This window comes from Oryza glaberrima, chromosome 6, assembly GCF_000147395.1.
Source record: "Oryza glaberrima chromosome 6, OglaRS2, whole genome shotgun sequence".
Classification (NCBI taxonomy): domain Eukaryota; kingdom Viridiplantae; phylum Streptophyta; class Magnoliopsida; order Poales; family Poaceae; genus Oryza; species Oryza glaberrima.
Window position 1 is genome coordinate 249,755 of NC_068331.1, and position 17,971 is coordinate 267,725.

General features: G+C 46.3%; 1 protein-coding gene across 2 annotated transcripts; it reads left to right on the top strand.

The window, feature by feature from the left end:
* The first annotated feature begins 10,746 nt into the window (after positions 1-10,746).
* Positions 10,747-17,830, top strand: LOC127776495 (uncharacterized). 2 transcript variants are annotated; one of them, XM_052302885.1, is made up of 18 exons: positions 10,747-12,186; positions 12,848-12,919; positions 12,990-13,194; positions 13,270-13,387; positions 13,694-13,777; positions 13,886-13,961; positions 14,047-14,106; positions 14,193-14,245; positions 14,328-14,494; positions 14,620-14,824; positions 15,647-15,704; positions 15,883-15,939; positions 16,021-16,266; positions 16,596-16,660; positions 16,748-16,816; positions 16,896-16,989; positions 17,125-17,265; positions 17,341-17,830. In XM_052302885.1, the coding sequence occupies exons 1-18, from the start codon at positions 10,972-10,974 to the stop codon at positions 17,419-17,421; spliced, it is 3,066 nt and encodes a 1,021-aa protein (XP_052158845.1). In that variant the 5' UTR covers positions 10,747-10,971; the 3' UTR covers positions 17,422-17,830. The 2 variants fall into 2 exon arrangements, with proteins under 2 accessions (XP_052158845.1, XP_052158846.1); XM_052302886.1 differs by having other exon boundaries at positions 13,020-13,194.
* The last annotated feature ends 141 nt before the right edge of the window (positions 17,831-17,971 follow it).

Sequence of the window (17,971 nt, forward strand, 5' to 3'; positions counted from 1 at the left end):
TGTCGGCATGTCCAAAGGTGATGGCCATGGGTATTGTGATCTTACCCAATAGCTTAGATGATGATTCTGGAGTGATCCCATGGAAGGGCTAATCTGTAGGCGCCAGCTCGCTTCGTGGTATCCCCATGGCATCTAAGGTATTGGCGAAAAGCAGGTTAATGGAACTACCACCATCGATGAAAACCCATGCTACCATGATGTTCCGAATAGTGGGCTCGACCATGATCAGATATCTGCCAGGTGCGGTTGCAATTTTCGGGTGGTCCGCCTGCAAGAACTCGATCTTGTGTTGGGACCATCTCATCTTGGCAGTAGCCCCCTGCGACGTGGAGCAGACTTCGCGTTCTATATTTTTGTACTCCCTCTTTGAGGTGTACGATGTAGAACCACTGAAGATGTGTGAGACGTGGAGGTCGTATTCTAGGAATGCGGAGTCAGAGTCGGGAGTGGCCGTCTCAACAATCGTTTCGACAACACGTACTCTCTTTCCCCTCTCGATTGCTAGTTGTCGCGCGAGCTCCTTTTTGAAGACGCAACAATCTTCCATGGAGTGACTGTTCGTTTTGTGTATAGGGTACCATTGTTTCCGTGAGTCGTCGTTTTGGGCGTTTGGGCGTTTGGGTGGGTTCGTTTGTGTAACAACCCAGGGCCCGGAAACAGTATTGGGTCCATCTCATTTAGTTGGACCACACCTAACACTATTAACTCACTTGCGTTTTCGTCCTCGCTTCACGCAAAAGGTTCGAACTCCACAGGCTCCCATCCTTATAAGCTGCTGCTGCTCTAGCTGAAGTAGCGAGGTGGTACTAAACTCAGCTGCTACAGTGCCGCGAGCTACTACTGCTGCGCTGCTGCATGCACGGATACTATTAACTCACTTGCGTTTTCGTCCTCGCTTCATGCAAAAGGTTCAAACCGGACTTAACAGCCTCCAGGATCCCATCCTTATAAGCTGCTGCTGCTCTGGCTGAAGTAGCGAGGTAGTACTAAACTCGGCTGCTACAGTGCCGAGTACTGCTACAGTACCGCAAGCTGCTACTGCTGCTGTCTGCTGCGCTGCTGCATGCACGGACGGCCCAGCCCAGCTGTTGCTTGCTCACATGGGCCGGACAAGGCCCAAGGCCAGCTAGCTTGCTATTTTTTTTAGGGTGTTACAGTTTGCTCAGCAGCGAGGACCTCTTCCGAGGGTTTGCGCTTCCCACAATTACGACTTCTCTTCTTGCTCGACTCTGGTGTGTCTTTGTTGGCTGGTGTCACACTCGGAAAATACCTTTCCCGAACGCTCATGTATTAATCCCCATCCCAGGAAAAGCCAGGGTACACCACACAAACATGATACAAAAGACACATCTTTATTAATTATCACGATAATATTTACATTATTACAAAGGCACATAAGGCCTAACAATCAAAGAAAAACAGCAGTGGACTAGTGGGTCTACGGCTTCATCTTCACAGGCGTTCAACTAGGGTATAAGCCAGGACTCCACCTAAGACTTCCTCTTCAAGACGCTTCTCTGACTGGAGGGGGAAAGATTGAGCAAGGATGAGTACAACCACCGTACTCAGCAAGCCACACCGGGAAAATGCACTTAATGCAAGGGAGTACAAGGATTTATTTATAAAGGTTATTTTGCAGTAAACAAGCACTTCAAACATTTAGTTATTTAAAGGCATTTTAATAAAATCACATCCTATCTCTAGTCAAATTACTACCAAGTCGTGCTACGACGCGAACTTACATGGGCCGTGCAACGATGCGAACCCACTTAAGGCGCGCTATGACCCGACCTTACCTTAACCCAACCCACAGGCTCCAACCATGTGTTCCAACTCTACAGACAGAAACCACTAACTTTGGGTCATTGCTCCGCTTGCCCATAACCGAGGGCGCGGCTATTCGAATAAATTTAACCCTAGCCAGAGGTGTACATCTTTACCCACAAGACGCAGTCTTGACTACACGTCAGTCGTGCATCGTGATGCCGGAAAGGTACCCGAAGAGCCAAGATCGCCACATAACCCATCGTTTAGTACTGTCCTAAACAAAGAAGACCGACATAAACTTCCACGGCCAGTAGACTCTGGGACAGGTGGACAGTCTATGCCCCCGGGCGCAACTGCCAGGAATCTCCATTGCAAACTAGACATGTGGTACTACGGAATATGCTTTGCAATCATGCCCCGAAGACCAGTCCTTATGTCGGCCGAGGTGGGACAAACAAAACCATGCACCTCGAGCCCAGCTGAAAATGAGTTTGGGAATTTTGCAAGGGGAGATCCAACCTGTCTAGGCTAACAAGCCTCTAATCCATCATTATCAAGATTATAGAGTCATTCCCAAAGTCTAGATTATTATAAAACAACTAAAATGTTTCTAATTAAGCAGGGCTAAGCATAATCCTAAAATGTCTAGTAAGCACCACATATAGAGTTCTCACTAGCTGGTTTTTGTTACCTAGGGTTGTCAAAGGTAAATACACAATATTCAATAAGTAAAGCCATATCATGGAAATGTAGGAATGGCTAATTAAAACAGTTATAACACGGTAAATTTAATAAAGTGAATGCAATAATTTAATTAAAATACTTTTCACAATTGGGATTCAATATGCTCCAGGAGAGCGTGACTTGCCTTGCTCCGAGAAAAGGAGGGCTTCGGAAGCTTCTGCGACAAACTCGAACGGCACCGCAGGAGACTCCGAAACGACAGGAACTACACGAACAACACAACAAGGCTACAACGCTAAGAAAGAAACAAGAACAGTACATAAAAACAACAAATACAGGATCTTTAAGTTATAACAAAAATTAGACAATTTGGACGGGTCAATTTGGAGATCGTATGGCCGAGAAAGGACCATCCGAATTTTAGGTGCAATTAAAGTGGAAATTTCTGAGTTGTTTAATTATTATTAAACCATTAAATAATGTGTTCTTCAACATCGCTCGAGGAAACAAAGGACCGAGCGACTGGTAGCTAAGACCCATTGGTCAGACGGCTAGCTCACCGTGGACTGGGTTCACAGAGACGATCCACGGGAAGGACGGAGTGAGACCGTACGTGTCAACCGAAGCAAGTGGCCAACAAGCGGGGACTCACACGAGTGCCACGCGGGTTGCACACGTGCGCAAGCACGAGGCGACAACACGGGCACACGACGACAACTACCACCCGTGCACGTCAAGACCGCACAAACGATGGCCGATCCCGACGCACTGGACCGGAGCCGACAAAAGCACGACGAGCATGGGGCGACGTGGGGAGGACGAGGACGGGGCAGCGAGGAGAGGGGTCCTTACCACCACGCACGAGGCGAGGGAACGACAACGATGACCGATGACGAACGGAGGAGACTGGCGGTGACGAACGGGGCGACGACTCGGGGAGGACGACTTCGGTGGTGACCCTTGCATGGAGGCGAGGATGGGCTTGGTGCGGCGACGACGACCGAACGACCTTGACGATGACGGCGGCTTTGGCTTGGCGAAGAGGCGGACGACGATAGGATCAGCTTGACAGGAACGGCAGCCGAAGGGGGACGAAGCAGGACCGAGGACGAAGACGAGGCAACGGCCAGGGAGGAGGACGGCGATGTCGGGCGGCACACCAGGGAAGGCGACGGCGCAGCCGGCCGTCACAGCGGGTCGACAAGCCGAGGACGACAATGCCACGGCGCACGGGTGCCGCAGCAGGGGTGACGACGGTGGGGGCACACTTCCGGCTTGCCTCGGGTGAAACAAAGGCGAGGCCGGGGGAGAAGGGGTGGCGGATGAGAGGCCAAGGGTGGCAACGGAAGGGTTCGGCGCGGCTCCAATCGGCGGGGAGGTGCGGCCGGGGCTCGCCGACGCGGTGGAGAGAGGAGGCCGAGCGGGGAGACGGTGGGGAGAGGCTTGGCTTGCGGGGTGAAGGAAAAAGGGGAGGAATGGGAGGGGCGGCGCCATTTTGTAGGCCGGGAGGAGGGAGGGGAACGGCCGAAGGGAGCTCGGCCGGCCATCCATGGCGGCGGTTCAAGGAGGCTTAAATCCGGTGAATTAATACCGAATTAGGCCTTGTTCGGTTACGTCTGGATTCAATCCGGGCCAGGAATGACAAGTATAATAAGAAATTTATGAAAGATACAATGAGAGACCAGGATTTATTCTAGGCCGGAAACCAATTTACTCGTGATATGGACAACAAAACATCCGGATTAGTTCCACACCTCTTAACTAGTGGATTGATTCCCGGTCGCTTATTTTCCCTATCATAAGTAAATTGGTTCCCGGCCCGGAATAAATCCCGGTCTCTTATTGTATCTATCAAAAATTTCTTACTATAATTTCATTCCCGGCCCAGATTGAATCCGGGCATAACCGAACAAGGCCTTAAAGGGGGGAAAGTTGGGGGAATTGATGAGGAGGAGGAGAGGAACCGATTGAGAGGGAACAACTGGGGAGGGAGATCAAGAGGTGGCGGCGGTGCTTCTGTTCATGGCCGGGGAAAGGAACGGCCGAGCAGAAGGAGGAAGACGACTGACAGGCGGGGCCCACGCGGGGGGCGCGCGGTCACCGCGCGTGCGGCGCGCGTGAGGGCGCGGGAAGGGAGCGGCTCAGCTTGGGCTAGGCGAAGCAGGGGCGGCCCAAGGAGGAGGGGAGGGCGGCCTGGGCCAAGGCAGGCCGAGAGGAAGAGAGGAGGGAGAGAAAAAGAGAGAGGGAAGGAGAGGAGGACCTTGGCCACGGGCCAAAGCAGAAAAGAGGAGGGAGACTACCGATCGGTCGCCCGATCCAAATCGGCAAAAATCGGGCACTCACGTCAGCATGACGTCAGCGCCACGCATGCGTGCAAAACTACTTTAAACTAATTTTTCTCTTAAATTATTTATTCAAATCATAATCCGATTGCACCATTAAATTCGTTGCAATTAAATCTTTAAAACAAGACCACACATGGATATATTCCGATGAAAAAAATTAGCTTATTATTGAACTATTTTTAAATGTTGCACGATGTTCCACCAAGTATATCGGAATTATTTCACTAAGTGGATCGAAAATGTTTCAATCGTTTAAATCAGGCGTTGTTTCACCTTATATAAAAACAATGTTTCAGCAAATAGTGAAAGAATATTTCAGTTCACTACAACATTAGATCTATACGAAACATTGTGAGTATACTAGGTGAAACATTTTTAGTGGAACAAAAAATGAAACAAATTCCGTTAATAGAGGGTTTCCAAAATATGTGGGTGATTTGTTGCAAAAGAATGTTTCGTTCACTGCAACATTAGATCTATATATAGTGAAACATTATGAGTACACTAGGTGAAATATTTTTTGTGGAACAAAAAATGAAATGAATTCCCTTAATAGAGGGTTTCCTCAATATGTGGGTGATTTGTTGCAATAGAGTTAATTGTGTGGATACGTGGTGGGCCAGGGGGGCAACTGCACGCACGCGGGGGGCGGGGGGAGCGCCCAATTTTTGCTCCCCCAACCGATCGCGCGAGGATAAGCATTTTTGGGGAAAAGGGGGAGGACTTTGGGCCGAAAATAACCCAAAGAGAAGATGGGATTATTTTTAGGTTTTCTATTTTAATTGACTCTGAAATTGGTTTTTGTTGCTTAGAATTATTTCTTGCACTCTAAAAATTCATGTAAAAATTGAGGGCTCCTTTCAGACCAAGGAGAATTTAAGACAAATACCCCCAAGCCACATTCGAATTTTTCTTGTACGCATTTTAATGTTTGCCATTTTCTATCGAATTTTAATTAATTATATCGTTCCATTTTAGAGAATGATTTTTAAAACGGGATGAATTTATCAGGACATGACAGCTGGCTTTTTCTCCTTGCCCACCTTACTTTTTCCTTCCTTTCATCTTAGGGCGTCATCTGCATGAGCGCATCTGTCGATAATTTCAAATAGCTTGCGAGCATATGTGATTCGTCGTGTCACTAGTTCCTGGGTGGTGTATCGATCTCGGACGCCTGACTTAAACGCGTGGATGACAAAAGCGTTGGAGATTTCAGGGATCGTATTCCTGCACTCATTAAAGCGTCGGATATAGTCCCTCAACGATTCAACTGGGTTGTGAGTTAGGGCGTGCAGGTCTTACTCGATTGCGTGGCGCTTATATCTTCCCTGGAAATTGGCGACGCACTACTGCCATAAGTCTTCCCACGAAGAGATTGAGTGGGGTGGCCACGTCATCAGGCTCTCTCTTTCCCCTCCTCTCCCTTCCACCTCCTCTCTCTCTCTCTGACTCATCTCCTTGGGCAGGCTGGCTGGTGGTAGGGAGGAGGTCGCCGGGACGACGAGGTCCGACGGCCGGCCGGTGACGCGGCGGCGGCGACACGGGAGAAGGGGAGGGAGGCGGCGGCAGGAGCACAGGGGAGATCGAGCACGGCGGCAGGCGGAGTAGGGCGATGGCGAGGCGGAGCGGCACCACACCCCCTTTGCGCCCGGCGTCGTCATCTGGATCGCGTCGTCCCACCTCCTCGCCCCCTTCGTGCCCTCCTCCGCCAACGGCGGCGACATCTCCGTTGGTCGCCAGGATCCCCTCCCCGAGCAGGAACCCGTCCCGGATCCCGCCCCCACCTCTTACGCGGTAGGCACCACAGCTCAAGCTCGAACTCGCCGCCCCCGAAGCCCTCAGATGGTGAAGCACCCAGCGGGTGAGTCGCAGCGGTGGGAGAGACCGTGACGGAGTAATCAGCCTGATCCTGCATACATTTGAACGCCTCAAGATCTTCCTCTTGATTGTCACCTTTGGCTTTGTCGTCTTTGCCGGAACTGGTTTCTACGTCATCCTTGTTCGACAGAACTACCTTATATTTCTGAACCATGGTGCCGGAGCGAGTCGGTGCGAACGAATGCAGAAATCGGTTTTGCAAGTCGTCTTTCATCTTTTCAAATTCTGCCTTCTGCTCCGGGGTCAGCTTGTCCATCGTTATTGGGATGACGTTCTCTGGGTCAACCTCTCCTTTCTTGAGGCTTGCCATGAAGAAGATTTTACGAAAGTCAGTCCCACTAGGCGTGCCAAGAGGCGTGTTGACGCGAAAAACACGCACTAGACTGAGAGATTTGCTTAACTCTAGTGCAGGTCCAAAGAAATTGCCTTCGGGTTCTGAGCGTGCCAGGGTTTGATCCTGGAACCGAAAAGAAAGAAAAAGGAAAAAGTTAAATCCATCAACGATAGCCGATCAGCTGGATTGCCGATGACGTATCGTTCAGGGCCATGCCGATGTGACTTGCATCGGACCAGCAAGGTCAGAATAAACGTAGGATCATTAGATCTACTCGATCGGCTGTAGATGTCAACGATACATCATCTATCCATTGAAACACACTTAGATCGGGTGATTGGGATAGATCGGGCGTTATGCCGAGACAGTATAAATCACTCAACAACTAAGTGTGCCCCGAAGTACAGATTATGTAGGTTCACAGCATAGCCGATAGAGCAAACATAACGTGTATCGGCTAGTACTCCGATACTACTTTCTACTAGGATATCATCGCAGATGAAATATACAAAACTAAGATCAATCTAACAAGCAGGGTGAACTAGTAGACTGATAGGAAGCTTAATATACTTTAAACGGATGAGATCTTAATATAAAGGGCAGGTTTAGACGGTCCAGAACCAAGTAGGGAAACAGGACGGCTAAATCAAGTAAGATCGGCTGAAACTCCGATGCTATATGTATTAGCATTCAAAGGAAGAGCTAGATAAGACGTTTCAAGACAATACTTAACAACTCGAACCTAACGGTTGCAACATTAAGCATAAAAAGAAACATAAGATCTAAGTAAATCGATGAAAACTCATTCAAGATGGTAGATACACCACATAGTCTAGCTTGACATCGATGCCTAAACCTATCGGCCGTTTCGATGATAGAGGCTAGCCGATGAAGTTTAGGTGACGGAATCAATCTAGATTATGCGGTATATATGATAACTCAGCAATTCACGTAGACATGATTAGAGTGTCATAAAGATGTAAGCACTGATCCCGAGAACGCAATCCACCATAACAAGCTTTACCTCTTCGTCGGAGATCGAACCCGATGCAGCCCAACTCGAAAGCAAAGACTCGTAAAATAGAAAAGGGTGGTGATGCGCAGAAGTATTATTGAACTGTCGTCCCTTGATTTCAAGATGTCGGGTCTTATTTATATCCGAAGTACATAGCTTGTCCTTGCTGGACACGACTCTTATCTCTATTACAATTTAAAATACGAACAAGCCCATTAGGTGGACTCTTACCAAACATATCTTTAAGGAAACTGAAAAAACATCCTAATTAATAAATACAATTGCCCCTTTCTTCAGACCTCGATCCTTGTGTGGCAATGGCTATGAAGTGCTTTGACTAATCCTGATGACAGATGTGGGACCGTATTTTTCCCCCTGGTCGCATCGGCTTGACTCCATCGGATTTGGTGCTAGCCGATATGTGGCAGCTGATACCGCTTGTAGTGATTCGTGCAGCAGCCGATGCTGCTCGTAGCCAATGCTGCTCGTAGCCGATGTGTGCTCTGCCTTCTCAAACATAATTTCTCCAAATCAGCCTTGACCCTAGCTCTGAATCCGGCTTATGGTACTACCAAATTTGGTCGTCAACAAGCGCCGGCGGCAACATCGCCCACCACGTCGCACATCGATGGACCTCCTCCTCCCCTCCACCTCCCTCCCCCGTCCGCATCGTCGACGTCATCCTACTGTAGCCGTTCTTTAGTGGCGAGAGATGAATTACTCTGTGAATAAACAGATTTTACTAGCCCAGGGAGATGAGTGTGAGAGAGAGAGGAGGGGAGAGAGAGCCTGATGATGTGGTGTCCTGAAATGTGGGGCCCACGTGGGTCCCACGCTGACTCGCCCGCCACGTAGGACAAAATCGGGGTCAAAACCACCGAAGGATGTTCGAATGGTTTTGTAAGTTAAGGGATGATATATATCTGGTTTTACGGTTAGGGGACGATTTTGTAATTTGATGACAAGTTGAGGGACCTTCGGTGTACTTTTTCCTTTTCTACTCACTCTTCTGGGCCTCTAGTAGGCCATATGGGCCCCAGTTTTAGAGTGATCGGCCCAAACATGGACCGGGCCATATTGCCAGCCTGTCTAAAAAAGAAAAAGTTCACTTTGAGATCACTGATCCATCGGGTCACATTAGATAGCATTGAGGACGGTTTGGTGCCTATGTGGTAGTTTTGACTTGCTCTTGTTAGGTGAGGTGGCATCTTATATGGGACCCACGCAAAACTCTTTCAGTGAATTGTTTTTAAAAAAATAACATGACCCACCTATCATCTTCTCCTCCCCTCTTCTCTCTCCCTTTATTCTCCTCCCTCTTCTCCTTCTCTCCATCTCTTCGATGAGTTCGTGGGGGACTTGAGGGAAGAGAATGTCGCCGGCGTGGATCAAACTCTAAGTGCTCTACCCGCATCAACCTCGACAGATGGTGAAATGCCACCAAGGATGAGAAGGTCAACATCCCGCTTCCACTCCAGCCAACACCGCTGAGGGCATCAAGTCGCTCGTCACCTCCATGCACCTGCCGCTCCAAGATATCCGCACCGATACTGGTGTAGGTGGCCGCTCCTCTTGCTCACACGCTAGCTTCCAGTAGCTCGCTAGTGGGGAGAAAGAAAAGTTACGAGAGGAAGCGTGGCATTGGTGGCCATAATGAGGGGGCTTGACCGACACGACGCAACGATTGAGCGATAACGCGAACGGCCCTAGAGCGGCAGTCGAGCGACCTGTGTGCGATGGCGGCCGCAGCGTCGCGCTAGCTTGTGGCGTGAGGCTGATTCGCGGGCTGGGGATGCGCATGTAGGCGCCCTAGTTGATGTTGCCCTCACTCTCGTGCGTGGTGGACAAGCACAATGCGTCGCTGAACAATGCCATGGCGCCCTCATGCAACCCTGCCGCCACGACGTCCGACGTCAACACGATGCTTGTCCTTCACCTCCACTTTTTCCCTTTCGCATCACAATCCGACCCCTCCATGATGTGGTTCATCGTCTCTGGCTCTCTGCCATGGGCAGGTACATCCCCATGCCTTCTTCCTTCGTGGCCTGCTCCGTATCACTTGACGAGGACCTAGCTGTCGCATACGTCTTCACCTTCAAATCCCTCATGGCGCTCAAGACCCACGAGGCTGTTGTCCCCACGCGCCTTGTGCGAGGCCGTGGCGGCACTATCCATTGGTCGTCACCCCTTCTAGTTCGTGGTGTGATGTGAAGAGGCGTGCCTCCGCCATCGCCATCGAGCATGCCAGACACCATTTCCTTGTCCTCGATTGTTTGCGCACCTCCACCACATCTGCTACCGCCGAGACCGAAGATACGAGGAGAGAGATAAGGTAGAATATTTGTTTCAATGATACGGGGGTCCTGTGTGTTCTTCTTGTTTCTAGTGCCACGTCAACCAAAAACACGCTCAACACTGTATTGGGACCCAATGTAATCCCGTTTTATAATTTTAGAGATATGTAGTATTTCAATTCAGGACGATTTTAAAATTTGACGATAAGACGAGGGAGCTCCAGCGAACTTTTTCCGTCTAAAAACAATCAATCATCAATCTGGATCTGGCCCATCCACATTTACTTTTCTTTCTTTTTTGAAAAAAAAAAAAGCTGCATCTCCAAATTCTCCGTCTTCTTCTGGAGCGAGGAAGAGGGAAAAAAAGAAAAGAAAGAAAAGAAAACGGAAAGTAGTACGATACAGTAATGGTAAGATGTGGGGGTGGAAACCCAAATGGTATTGGGGAGGGCAGGGGTCAGGGGGGCGCAGAGGCCTGCTTCGTTGCTCCGCCGCCGCCGCCTCCTCCTCCTCGGTTCCTCCTCCCATCTCCTCCGATCTCCTCCTCTCCAAACCCTATCAAATCCGATCCCGATCTCAGAGCAGGTGCGCGTGCGCCCGCCTCCTCCTCTAGATTTCGATCTCCACCAACAATAAGGGATCCTATCCCATCCCATGCCCGCCTCCCCATCTCCGGCGCCGCGAGCCATGAAGCGCGAGCTTGCCTTCGCACTCCAGTCGCTCTCCGCCATGTCCACCTCCCCCGGCCGCACCCGCTCCGGCCGCCCCCTCTCCTCCTCCTCCTCCTCCTCCGCCCCCGCCCCTGCCCCCAAGAGGCGGAGGAGACCGGACAAGCCCCCCGACCACGACCCCGCCCCCGCCCCCGCCCCCGACAAGGATCTTCTCGTCTCCCCTCACACGCCTCCTATGGACGCCGAGGCGCCCAAGCCCATACACCTCCTCAACGACAAGGACAAGGACAAGGAGGGGGACGATGGATCTCACCAGGATACACCCACGCTACAGTCACCCCCTCGTGGATCTGATGCTCATCCAATACCAACGGAGCTCAATGTTTCTGCTGCTGTCGCCAGGCCTCCACAACCACCCCATGCACAACCAACGGAGCTCAATGCTGTTGCCGCCGCCGCGTCTGCTCTACCAATGGAGCTTGATGCTGCTGCTGCTGCTGCTGTGCCTGCCGAATCAACGGAGCTCAATGCTGCTGCAACCGCTGTGCCCGCACAACCGACAGAGGTCAATGCTGCTGCTGAGATTGTCAAACCAATTGGGCTCAATGCTGTCGCTGCTGAGACTGCAAAGCCAGACATGGCCATGGAATTGCAGGAACCGCCTACTGTAACTGCAGCCAATGGGAGGGATGTTTCCCATGAATCATTTGAACAAAACCTGCAACACCAGGTCCTGGACAATGCCTTAACCGATCCTTCTTTGCTTGCCGAGAGCACTGCAACACCAGCCTGTACTGCTGGCCTCAAGCCTGCGAGGCGCTTCACACGATCGCTGCTCAAGAACAAACCAGAGGAAGAGTCCACAGCTAGCAAAAGTCAAGACCCTGCTGTCTCCATGATATCGGAGGACAACAACGAGGCCTCTGTTGATTTGGCTCTTGCCCCAGAGAAGCCACAGAGGAGGTTCACAAGGTCTCTTCTCAAGGTAAAGGTTGAGGCGCGCTCTACCAACAATTTGCTTCAATCCAAGGAGGCAATTGACAGCACATCAGACTCTTCTCGGTCAGTGAAGAAGATGGAGATGAAGATGTCTAAGAAGGTCGCCTGCCTCACAAAGCACCCAAGCAACATTAGAGAGTTGCTCAACACTGGCCTGCTCGAGGGAATGCCAGTCAGGTACATCATCCCCAGTAGCAAGGTACGTGAGGATAATACTTATGTTTTATGACTTTTACCAACAGCTTTTCATTTTCAGTCCATTATAGCGAGTTCCTTATTAATTATTGTGATGGCCACCATGCTAGTTTTTATTATACTATCTTGTAAGTTTTTAGCCAAGCAATGTTAAGATTACTCATGGAACTTTATCTTTAGTCTACTGTGGTATTTAGGAATTTTGTCTTTGACGTGACAGTACATGTATGCACTTATAATATGTTTACTCATCAGCTAGGTCTTATCCATGAAAATAGCTTTAATCACCTATTCTGTTATAATCGGGACCTCCCAGGGTCAGCTCCCAATCGATCTTGTGATATATTCTAAGAACAATTGCCAGGCCAACACACACCCTTGATCTTTTGCTTTGCTTTTCATGGTACACTTCTTGTGGACATGGTGTGCTATTATTTGAGTTGCACTAAGCCAGGTAGCCCCTAAAATGCTACTCTCTACGAATGATACATCTAGCCAAGAATATTAAAACTATATCTGTGTCTTTTCTTCTTCTTTTTTTTTGGGGGGGGGGGGGGGGGGGGTGTTATTGATGGGAGTATCTTTGAGTGATTCACTGTGGATTATGTTCTAGCATACTTTTGTAGCTCAATGCAATTAAATTATATTTTGTTTGCAAGTTGCAGAAGGCTGTGCTGAAAGGAGTGATTACAGGCTGCAATATCCGTTGCTTTTGTTTATCCTGTAATGGTTCCAAGGTTAGTACTCCTTAATCGATAAATCGCTACACATTACAAATTGTTTACATTATCCACCTAAATTTCACAGGATGTTTGTTCTTATTTCTTTGAACAACATGCTGGGAGCAACAAAAAACATCCTGCTGACCACATATACTTGGGGAACGGTAATAGTTTGCGGGATGTGCTGCGTGCATGTGAGAGTTCTCCCTTGGAATCTCTGGAGAAAACAATACGTTCTTCCATTGATCCAATTGCGAAGAGAAGCTATGTTAATTGCCTAAACTGCAATGGTGAGGGTTTCATGCGTTTGTTTTTTGACTGATAGTTTTCCTTGGTACATTTATTTACGTCTTCTAATGCTGCAGAACATCTTTCTTCATCACAAACTGAAATCTTTGGAAGCTTTTTGTGTCAACGTTGCCTTGAGCCAAAACAACATCAAGATCCCCCTTCCCCATCTTATGCTTGTAAGAGCAATTCCAGGTAAGCAGTCCAAGCACCATAATATGTTAGATGTGTTTTTCCTAATAACTATGAGATATTGATTTGTTTGAAAATGCAAAATCTTTCCTTTGGTTAGATAATTTTGTTCAAGATATATGACTTACATCCTTAACTCACAAGAGTAACAAACTATTTTTATTTTGCTGCCAGGGATGTTTTTAATTTTATGGAAATTTCATTGTTTTGACTTATTCAGATGTTAACAGTTTTGTAATGTTCAAACTTATGCTGTTGCATTTATAAATTATCTTTTTTTTTTGCTCCATGTTGTTTTGGGGGCTTTAGCCTGATACCAAGCTCCAAGGATTTTTTGTTGAAGAAGACACCATTAAATACAAAAGGTGGAAGTGCTGGAAAAGTAACTACAAAGTTGGTATTTCTGTACTGTTGTTTTTTTTTTTTTTCTTCTTTCTTATCATGTGACTATACGAGGCATGAACACGAAATTAATTGGTCATTTCTTGGTACTTTCTTCAGGGACACCGGGCTACACAAATTGGTCTTTAAAGTTCTGCTTGATGGTACTGAAGTAGCTTACTATGTTGATGGTCAGGTTGTTATACTCAGAGCTGCTCACTGGTTATGTTAACTACACCATTTTGCAACTTTGGTTAATAATTTGCAGTTGCATTATGCAGAGGAAAGTTGATGGGTATATCAAGGATCAAAGAATCTACTGTAATCACTGCAACCGAGTGGTGCGCTCCTTTCTTATTTATGATATATAATTTACTTCTATCATACTCTATGAAATATTAACTTTTTGTATATGATGAGTATCCAGGTTAGCCCGTCAGCATTTGAGGCTCATGCGGGTGAGGGAACAAGACGCAAGCCGTAAGTCTTTGTTATTTCCTGTATTTAGCTTGTGTGAGCAACTTCTATTTCGGTTGCCCTTATTATACTATGTTTCTACCAGGTATGACAATATTTTTACATCAAATGGAGTATCATTACATGAGCTGTCAATGAAAATATCAAAGGACATGGAATTATCTGAACGCGAAACAGATGATTTGTGCAGAGAATGTGGTCAAGGGGGAGATATTTTCCCTTGCAAAATGTGCCCAAGGTCATTTCACCCAGGTATAGTCTCCCATATTCCAGAATTAATTGCAAATAATGTTTAAGAATGGCTATGTTTTACTTGGGTGATGTTTTTTCTTTAACGATCAGTCCAACACTTGACCTTCTTTTTGTAAAATCTGCAGCCTGTGTAGGGCTGTCTGGAGTCCCCTCAGAGTGGTATTGTGATAATTGCAGCAACCTTGTTCAAAAGGAAAAGGCTTTAGCAGAAAATAAAAATGCTAAAGCTGCTGGAAGGCAAGCTGGAGTTGATTCTATTGAACAGATAATGAAGAGAGCTATACGGATTGTCCCAATCTCTGATGACCTTGGTGGGTGTGCCCTATGCAAGTAAGTATTCTTACTTTTCTTTTTCTTTTAATATTTTTTCTCAATTCATACTTCCATTCTGCAGTTATAGCTAGAATACGTTTTAAACTTGTTGTAATTCATAATATGCAAGCGTAATTTTGATCAATAGGCTGTAAGGAGTAATGCAGTATTCGATGGTATTGAATTAACAATCTACTAGCAAGTAGTAGTACATCACTTTTTTTTTTGGTCCATGGAGAATGGTACCCGAGCAGCATGAAAACAGTGACAGACTACTTATGGACTGGGAAAATCTTTTGGTAATTTTCCAGTGGCATAAGCATAAGTATGACTGGAGCTGAAAACTCATTGGGCTAATAAGAAGAGCAAACAATGGTCTAAATGACTCTGAACAAATGCTCTGATCTAGACAGCAAAATTATACTAAGTAATGTACCTACCCATATTTTGGAGGACTGAAAGATAGCTCAAGTCACCTTGGGTTGTTGGAGGAATGGATTTGAACTCACTCATCCATGTTCATGAATACAGCTGCAGTTGAATCTGATCCCATGATGGGACCAACAGAGTCAACACTATGTGCATATTGGATTTCTTATTTCCTTTTAAAAATTCCAACGTTAAAATCACGGGCCCAACCGAATGGCACCCAACTAACTAATGTAATGAGTAAAGTCAAAACAAATATTATAAAAGCTCTTTGTATCTTTCTTGAAGTTTCTTGTTATCCAGTACAACACCTCAAAATTGCTAGCTATTTTGTTTCTGATGTTTATCTTCTTTTCACTTTCTACATTGTACCCCCGTGATATTATTAATGGTAAGAATTTGTTTCTGCAGGCAGAAAGATTTTAACAATTCAGTATTTGATGAGCGCACTGTGATACTCTGTGACCAAGTATGCCTTATATGCCATCTTGATAGTTCCTGTTTAAGTTCCTGATATTAAAGCTTGCCTTTGTTTTTTTTATTGGATGGTATTTTTATTTTAACACTTTTTTAAAATATTTGGTGCCCCTGCATTTATTGAATTATTCTAATTCTTCACTAACATGGTTTTTTTCGTCACTATCCAGTGTGAGAAAGAGTATCATGTTGGGTGTTTGCGGAGCCAGTGGCAAGTTGACCTGAAGGTTAGCATGAAATCTTTTTTGTTTGATCACCCTTGTTCTTCATGTGTGAAAAGCTAACATTGCCTGTTTTCTTTTCTACAGGAATTACCAGAAGGGGAGTGGTTCTGTTGTAATAGTTGCTCAGAGATTCGTTCTTCCTTGGACAAGATAATCTCTGATGGAGCTTTGATTTTGGCTGAGTCAGATATTGATATCATAAGGAAGAAACATGAGATGAAAGGGTTAAGCATGGACACTAATACAGATCTGAGATGGCGATTACTTGCTGGTAGAAAGGCTTCTGAAGATGGTGACTTATTGCTCTCTGCTGCAGTCCCAATTATTCATGTAAGTAATTCATGTTTTTCTCATAAGTGTAGACATGAAGTTCCATGTCTACAGTCTGAACATTTGCTAGCCAGTTTATGAAGTGGATTTGGGGTGGGGTTAGGTCCTCAGTAGTTACAAGCACGTACCAGCCATGTCTATTAACCAATGACTTGCTCGGTATGATCCACTGAGTTTTTTGTTTTTTAAAAAAAAACCTTTGTAAGTCTTAAGAATTTTTGCCAACATTGATGAGCCTTCAAGTCCAGTCCATGCATAATTTCTAGCAAGGTTTTATATTGAGTTTTTGCAACTGGTGGTTCTTCTCACCAAGTATCTATCTATTGCAGCAATCTTTTGATCCAATCATTGAAGTTCAGAGCGGGAGGGATCTAATTCCTGAGATGGTCAATGGGTAAGAGAACTATCCTTCCATATTTCTCCCAATGCATTGTCCCTGTGTCTATGTGTAAGAAATTTCCCATTTCCTCTAATCTCCCAGGAGGAGACCCAAGGATGGAATGCCTGGCCAAGATTATAGTGGAATGTACTGTGCAGTGTTAACTTTAGGGTAAGAATTCTTTATGATGATTAAGATTTGGCCAAAACTTTTGTGTTCATTGTTGTTGATACAAACTTGAATGTTGCAGCACTTCTGTTGTGTCAGCTGCATTGTTGCGAGTCATGGGAGGTGAAGTGGCCGAACTGCCACTAGTTGCTACAAGTAAAGACCTTCAAGGACTGGTGAGTTGTCTAAATTTGTTCTTTATATTATGCTTCATTCTTGTGTTATTATCTGGCAACGAATGCACTTGTGTAAAGAAGAAATATGCTCTTTTTGTTCCATGTTTCTTTCTAATAATTTGTTGCTCCAAACAGGGCTACTTCCAAGCTTTGTTCTCGTGCATAGAGAGGATGCTTATTTCTCTGAAGATCAAACACTTCATGCTTCCAGCCGCCCAGGAAGCTGAAGGCATCTGGATGAACAAATTTGGCTTCACTAAAATTCCTCAGGAACAGGTTTGTGTTAATCTGCACAGTTTTTAGTGATGACGAGAAATTTAAATCTAATTTTAACTCTCCACCTGGTTGCAGTCGGATGCTTATCTTAATGGGGCACACCTGACTATATTCCATGGAACGTCAAACCTGTACAAGGCTATTCCTTCGTCATAATATTGGTTTGAAGCCTTGTGCTGTGCATGTATGCAATCAGACAGATTTGTGTTTTGAAGCTCTGCTGACAACTGTACATAAGATGATGAAGCATGGGCTAAAGGATGATGATAGCACACAGAAGAAAGGGGGAGAACAGATGAAAGATAAAAGTAACTCGAGGCGGCATGATATTGGTCGACCAAAATTCTTATCCTTCAGTTTGGAGATATGCTGGATGATGGAGGCAATGCATTTTGCTTAATTTTGTTTATCTTTTTTTTAAAAAAAAATTGGCTTTCAGCATTTTCAGTGTGGCTGCTATGCCGCTGAGAAATGCAGCTATTTTTGATGTACAGACCTCAAACATCAGAAACTGCAGGTTTAATGCAGTGCTGACCCTGTTCTGTTTGGAGTTAGACTTTTGGTCTGTTTCTTGGGTTGGCATTATTGCAAGATTTGGAAGGGCCTGTTTGATGTGGCTGTCAAGTTTTGATGGGAAAGAGCATATTGTATTTGTGGATATACATGCTAGCTTAAGTAAAAGTTTTGAAGGAATGCAGTAAGTAGT